The sequence below is a fragment of the Triticum dicoccoides genome, chromosome 1B, assembly GCF_002162155.2.
Source record: "Triticum dicoccoides isolate Atlit2015 ecotype Zavitan chromosome 1B, WEW_v2.0, whole genome shotgun sequence".
Classification (NCBI taxonomy): domain Eukaryota; kingdom Viridiplantae; phylum Streptophyta; class Magnoliopsida; order Poales; family Poaceae; genus Triticum; species Triticum dicoccoides.
This window is the reverse complement of record NC_041381.1, coordinates 74,489,966-74,497,478: the sequence shown is the minus strand read 5'-3', so window position 1 is coordinate 74,497,478 and position 7,513 is coordinate 74,489,966. Positions and strand designations below refer to the sequence as shown.

At 46.2% G+C, this 7,513-nt stretch overlaps 2 protein-coding genes across 2 annotated transcripts; both read left to right on the top strand.

Moving 5' to 3' along the window:
• Positions 1–969: 969 nt before the first annotated feature.
• Positions 970–1,349, top strand: LOC119301650 (NADH-ubiquinone oxidoreductase chain 3-like). Its single transcript, XM_037578648.1, has one exon. The coding sequence runs from the start codon at positions 985–987 to the stop codon at positions 1,339–1,341; it is 357 nt and encodes a 118-aa protein (XP_037434545.1). The 5' UTR covers positions 970–984; the 3' UTR covers positions 1,342–1,349.
• On the top strand, positions 1,340–1,763 carry LOC119301640 (ribosomal protein S12, mitochondrial-like). Its single transcript, XM_037578639.1, has one exon. It carries the CDS (start codon positions 1,386–1,388, stop codon positions 1,761–1,763), a length of 378 nt encoding a protein of 125 aa, XP_037434536.1. The 5' UTR covers positions 1,340–1,385.
• Positions 1,764–7,513: the final 5,750 nt, after the last annotated feature.

Here is a 7,513-nt window from a genome sequence, read left to right as displayed (position 1 = left end):
TATAGAATCCTCTAGAAGCAGGTTCTCCGAGCACTATGGTAGGACGTGGATCGATCATGACGAGAATGGACTTCTCCGTCATGTAATAGTTTAGAAGAGTCACGGTCCTGTTCCCCACCGGGATTTTTCCCTTCTCAACTAGACGAAGGAGATATTCATTCCATTCAGGCATATGAGGAAGGGCGGCGTCGGATTGACCCTGTCTTCTCTCTTGGTCGGGTTGGAGGCTAAGTTTCTCATTCAGTGGTGAGGTGTTCATAGAAAGCAAGGCCTCGCCCAACGAGTGGCGGATTTGGTTTGGTTGGGGTCTCACTTGGACGCTGGGGAGATCCATAGATCTGGATAAAGACTTTCTCGCTCAGTAAAGAACAGTACGCGCGCTATGGCTTACGTAGTGGATCTTCGGGCAACCAACCCGGCACATCCAATTCCGATCAACAACTTGGAGGTATGGCTGAGTGGCTTAAGGTATTGGTTTGCTAAATCGACATACAAGAAGATTGTATCATGGGATCGAATCCCATTTCCTCTGGCACAGAAGTAGAACGGGCGGGCGAAATTACGTGAGAGAAAGAACCTCAGATTGATGGAGTCCGCCGTCGGACAGAATAGCTGCTTAGTGACTAGGAGCGGAGCTCCCCTTTCTTGTTCTTGGTGGCGTCTATAGCGAAGAAGACCTTCCCGAACAAGGGTTGTCCAGTCCCTGGCCGGCTCTCGGCTCTTGAGAAAGCTCCTCCACCGCAGGTTAGAGCAAAACAAGCAACGGAATGAGCAACTAGCGCGAAAGCCGTTGCGCGTTAGCGCATCCATTTTCTTGCTGGACTGCAAATCCTTTTTTTCTTTTTTTAGTGTGAAGAGCAAGGGGCATTGCCCTGGAAATCCTTCAGTGGTTCGAATCCACATCTGAGCGTATTTTTTTCGATATGCCGCTCCGCGAGCAAGGAGCGCCGCGAGGAGAGCAAGAGAACAAAGTGGGATTTGGTGATGTCGGAATTTGCACCTATTTTTATCTATTTAGTGATCATTTCACTAGTTTCTTTGATTCCACTCGGTGTTCCTTTTCTATTTGCTTCCAATAGTTCGATCTATCTAGAAAAATTGTCGGCCTACGAATGTGGTTCCGATCCCTCCAGTGATGCCAGAAGTCGTTTCGATATACAATTTTATCCGGTTCCTATTTTATTTATTATCCCTGATCCGGAAGTCACCTTTTCTTTTCCTTGGGCAGTACCTCCTAACAAGATTGATCTGTTTGGATCTTGGTCCATGATGGCCTTTTTATTGATTTTGATGATTGGATCTCTCTTTGAATGGCAATGGGGTGCTTCGGATCGGGAGTAACCACTTTTGAAAGGGCAAAGGGGGGAAGGACATAGGAAAGAGGGATGCCTACAAAAAATCAATTGATTCGTGATGGTAGAGAAGAAAAACGGCGCACGGACCGTACTCGAGCTTCGGATCAATGTCCCCAGAAGCAAGGAGTATGCCAGCGTGTTTCGACGAGAACACCGAAAAAACCTAATTCAGCTCTACGTAAGATAGAAAAAGTACGGTTGAGCAATCGACATGATATATTTGCTCACATTCCAGGCGAAGGTCATAATTCGCGGGAACATTCTATAGTCTTAGTCAGAGGAGGTAGAGTGAAAGATTTGCCAGGTGTGAAATCCCATCGTATTCGAGGAGTCAAGGATTTGCTGCGAATTCCGGATCGTAGAAAGGGCAGATCTAAATATGGTGCAGAAAGACCTAAATCGAAATGAATGGAAGATGCCTCTAGAAGTTTTGGGTTATTTTTTGGGGGTGATATGGAAGCAGCTAGCTCCCTTTCCCTTATTACGTTACCATTTCTCTCCGCTATTCTTCGCTTAGAAGGGCTTGACTTACTTAACTTACTAGTTTCCCGAAACTAGCTAAAAAAGGGTCAGGTATACCTGCGTGATGGGATAGGGTTTTTTCTAAAGTGGGAGATGCTGTCGGTATGGGCAATTTCTTAAGTTCTTTGATTGATTCCGCCCCCGAGTGCTACCAAAGTTCCTCTAATTCCTCAGCCAGATATTTCCCTTGCCAGACTTTCCCGATAGCGGAATCGATAGATGTTACCATGGAGCGGTACCTAGCAACCTTCATTCCTTCTTTTCCATCTTGCCTTTGCTACTTGAGAGAATGCCTTTGACCGAGCAGCTCTTCCACTCATTTTATTAGCAATCAAACCTCTTCCCTTCAACTCGTACCGAAGGCTATGTCCTAATGAGCATTTCCTCTGTTTCCTTGTTTCCCACCTCTGACCTTCCGCTACGACATGACCAGTCCACTAATAAGTCAGGTATCTCTGAAAAGTAAGACCATCCTCTTCCCTTCGTCAATAGAAGAACTCCAACCATGCTTTCTTGAAATAGCAGTTATTGTCTTCCTGGTCAGCTTTTGACAAGTGACTCTTGGTTGCGGGGCCAGGGGGACCTACTATCTACTTAACCGCTAGGCAAAGAGGGAGGAGCCAGGAAGCGGGCGTTTAGTGAGGAAGAGACGAAAAAGCATTTCGTCGATAAAGATGAGTGCTTTCGATCGGCTTGTTGCACTAAAGCTGCGAGGTTCTTTGATCGAATCAGCTCTTTGCATTTACTTTCATCCCATCCCACTCTCTTTCTTCTTTCGTTTTAAGGAAAAAAAGAAGGAATTTAAAATTCTTCTTATCCTTCTATACAATCCAATCATGCAGTCTAGCTCTACTTTACAACGATATATCTAGCTTTTAGTTTTGTTGAACTGCGCTTATCTCAGGAAATGAGGATAACTTAATGGAGCCCAAACTCATTTGAAATAGGTTTTCTAGGCTTTGGCTTAAATAAAAGATCCAGCTAACTTGTGAGATAGAGTTGTCTTCCTGGCTGGAATAGGATGGTACCTTATGACTTCAACTGGAAATGGCTTGCATGGATCCAAAAAAAACTCAAACCAACTATTCAACAATTAGTGGGACCTAGAATGAAACTACCATTGTCTTCCCGTACTCATCTACATCAACCACCGGCTACAGAGGGAGCTAGCCTGGAAAGAAAAGGAAATGAATGGAGGGTATAAGTATTTCACTGGTAAAATCCCTTCATTAAAGACACACTCAAAAATAGTTTGTTTCAAAGAAAAGGAAATAGCACTGAAGAAGATTTTACTTTTTTGGCATTAACTGAAAGCCCAGACAGTCATTTAAAATGAGTCATGATACTAGTAAGCTCTTGGATAGAATTCAGATCACCACCTCTGAAAAAAAAGATCATCTGCAAAGCACAGATGGTTGAGTTTGAGCCTCAACCAGCCTTTGTGAAAAAACTAGATTGCGGCTGATTTTTCTGCTTAAAAGCCCTACATTAGAGTTACGACCATCCACTAATAGAATAGAGACAGCGAAAGAAAGGGACAATATATTGGAATCTAAAGCCAGGGAACTTCTAAATAGTCGGGGAATTAGCCTAGATGGTGATGAAGACATCTCCCAGGCAGCAGATCTTATTTTATATGGGAAAAGGCACGATCAAGTCAAACTATGCGATCCGGGCCTTAAACTGTGTAACCTCCAAAACCTGGAAGGACTTCCTGGATGAATTAAGAAAGTTGAGTGGGCCATTTAATTTATATAGATGAAATAGAATATATAAAAAGTTTGATCTATTCTGTTGAAATAGAATACCCTAAAAATGTTTTCTAAATGTGGGCCACCATTTGTATTCTGAAGAAATGCTATCACCAAGAAAACAGAGATTGAAAGGATAGTAGAGGAGCTGTTGCAAAATGTTGTAATTAGGCCTAGTACAGGCCCCAAAGCAGCACTTGTGTTGAAGAAAGATGGAACCTGGAGAATGTGTTTCGACTATCGAAAACTAAATGCAACAACTATGTTTTCCAAATACCCCATTCCTATCATAGAAGACTGACACTTTTGGATGAGGTGTCAACTAAGATAGATTTGAGGGTTGTTTATCACCAAATAAGAATGAAAGGAAGAGGATATCTACAAAACAACCTAAAGGACCGGCTTTTTGAATTCAAGGTGATGCCCCGGCAACCTTTCAACAACTCATGAATAGTGTTTTTAAAGAGCTATGTTGGAAAGGGGTATTGGTCTTTTTTTATGACATTCTAGTGTACAGTTCTACCATGGTGGAGCATCTCAAGTTGCTAGAGGAAGTGTTCCAGCAGAACAAAATTTTTGTTGGTGAGCCCAATTTCATAAAGGAAATACATTATTTATGAAATTGGGGTATCTACTGATACAAACAAGGTAGAGGGCATGACATCTTGGCCAGAACCAGCCAATGTCAGCGAACTCCGAGGGTTGCAGGGGTTATTATAGGAGGTTTGTACCGGGGTATGGAGCTATCAGCAGGCCTTTAACTGAGTTGTTAAAGAAAGGTGTGGAGAAGAAGCCAGAAAAGCATTTCTCAAGCTCAAAAGTTCTATGGTATGGTGATGCCTTTGAACGTTGACTGGGAGAGTGGCTCAAAAGAGTTGGGACATACTAGAAGCTTTGAAGTTTATGTTCTTTAAAAAGATAATAGCAGTCTTGACTTACATCCGGTAAAGATCCCCGTGAAGGAATGCTGATTGAACATCGAGTTGATAAAGAGGGAGTACCATACCCAAGATACTCCATTAAAGGAAAGGTATGCTTGTTTGGTTTCTTTGGTCCGAGAACACACACCACAAACTCTCGCAGTCGATGAGGAAATGTTAGTCAAACTACATTTCAGTAATTCATCCGGCCTTAACCTCTACGCAAGGAGATCTTACGTATAGACCCATGATTAGGTAACTACTTCTTCTTTTATTCGGAGTATCCAATGGAAAGTGTCCTCTATCTACAGGTCATGGATACCTGGGCGCTAGAAAGGTTACCGAACCAGGGTTAAGTGAGGATGTTCAAACTTCATGGCCTTCACTATCGGATGTATATGAGTAAAATTAGACATCAGTATCACAACCTAGCGTTATCCAGATCTTTCGTTGATCCAGGCAATTTTGGGAAGGACTCGGCATTCTCCCACAAAAGGCCAGGCCTTGAGTTTCTAGCCGACTCATATAAGTCAAGGTGTTAATTTTTTTAGGTGACGTATCTTTCTCTCTGATGTTCTCTGTGGTCTCAAAGGATGATTAGACGGATAGCGACATTAGTAAATTAAAGAAGAAGTTTACACGCCGGGTGCATACTTCAGTGCCACTAATTAGCAACTTTTTTTTGCCCTTTACCTACACCATGTAGACCGGAGGATTACACATAATCCCATTGGCGAGTTACAGACAGCTAGGTTATTCAAGAAACTTGGAATACCAACTCCAATGCTTGGCTTGCTGAATCAGCATATGGATTACTTCATTGAATTTCTCGGCCCGAGCTCTTGTGATTGGTCCACTTGGCAGGTGGAGTGGATCCTTAGTAGGTTCTTGTGTTCCTTGTTTACGTAGCTCTTCTGTTGGATCACGTAGCTCCTCCGTTGGATTATGTTGCTCTGCCCTTGGATTACTTGAGTCATTTCTGGGTTTACTTGGCTACTCCGCAACATGTTGGTTACTTGATCCTTCGCTTTGTTTACTTGGGAGCCCAATACTTATTGGTTGGGGAAATTACCTTCAAGGGAAAATGATCCTCCCACTGGACCCAAAAACCCATATATTCCCATGGGAGGTGGTGCTGAACAAGCAGGCAGGCCCAACGTTGTTTATCTTTACTGCAATCCTGGTTAGGTAAAAGGAATTCCGCAGCAGTGGGTATGTGATTAGTTACAACCAATAGAAAGACTTATTGAAATAATAGGGAATTTCCTCATCCAGTCTACTCCTAGGACTACATCATATGCTCCCAACTCCATGGCAACCAAATCAAACTTCAATCCATATCCTTGCATCTCCCACTGTACACCAGAACACATCCCATACAATCAGCCCGAAGAGCATCAATTAGCAGGCCTACTAAATAGGCATAGAGATACATTAGCCGAGTTTGCTTACAACAACTGCTATCACTCTAGCATCGGAATGGCACCTTTCAAAGCACTCTACGGGAACCTTTGTCGTACCCCGATTTGTTGGGGTTGGCACGTACCTTCCGACGGTGTCGGTGTACTAAAGTAGGGGTACCTTAGTACCCCGAACTTGTGCATGGGCAGTCGCAGCATCCCGTGGCAAGGCTTGCCGGACGTCCGCCAAGATCCTTCGCTATTCCCATTTACTGCCATTCAAGAACAAAGTGTTAACTGTGAAGACAAGGCCCCGGCAAGAGGAGCTTGCCGGGAAGGACAAGACCCCGGCAAGAGGAGCTTGCCGGGAAGGCCAACCAAGGCATTTCAAGAGACTTGCCGCGACGCGCCGCGCATCCCGGCAACACCTGGCGAGCGACGAGCTTGCGGGTGCGACAAGATAGCGACCGCGGCAAGACGCTTGACGCGGCGAAGCCACCAGTCTGCGCCCCTGCTCCAGCGCATCCAACGACGTGTCGCCGCAGGATCGCTCCTGGTGCACGTGGCGGGAAGCTGTGCAGCCAAGCGGTGCGAGGTGGCAAGTGAAGATGACTAGGAGGCCATCGTGGCGATCGGTGGCGCCCTTAACGGTCGTTTCTTGCACTGTTTGAGCGACCAGACAGGCATTAAATGCCCTTGTCACCTGCCGTCAGAGTTAGGTAGGGGGCACTGTTGATAGCGGTTGTACCAACCCCCGTTTTTACTTTTTTACCCCTCTCTCTGCGTTGCCACCTGTCGGTGACCCCTTTAGACTATAAAAAGGAGGTCCATGCGCATGTAGAGGGGGTTCGACTCATTCGAGACTAGAACACACCCTCGCTCTCAAGCAAGAACAAATACAAACACAAGGCAGCAGTAGGAGTTTTATCTCTCCGGAGAGCTCCGAAGCTGGGTAAAATCCCTCGCGTGCTTGACCTAGATCTGCTCTTTGTGCGCCCTCCGCTCCCTTGCCGGACCGAAAAGGGCCCTGCCCCATAGGTGTTCGTTTCACTCAACATCTTTGGCGCGCCAGGTAGGGGCGCGTCGAGGTTGTGCGAACCTGATCCGGTCTTCGCGCGCGCTACATCTACATTTTCATCGACATGCCACCGAAGAAGAAGACTTCGGAGGTGGCCGCTCCGTCCACGTCGATCCCACTGCCGCCGGAGCAAACGGGCGGCGGGGGAGACACCGGCGGAGGAACGGGCGCCGATGGGGGCACTCACATTGTCACCAGATCCAAAGACAAGGCCCCGCAAGCTTCGGCGTCCGTACATACACCGCACCCTTTCCAGGAGGTGCAGGGTCGACAACGCCATGGTGCTCCTAGCACCATACTCGCGTTGGAACAAGGCCAAGCTGGTGGATCTCGGGGCGTTCAAGACCAGCATGCACGCCAGCATCCTGGCACGAGTGAGGTGCGGTCGCCTGGACGGGGTACTGCTCCTTCCAACCCAGTTGGAAGTCCGAGCATATACCGCTCCTCGCGCCGCTCGCCGCTGCCGCCGAAGACCCCAGAAGAAGCG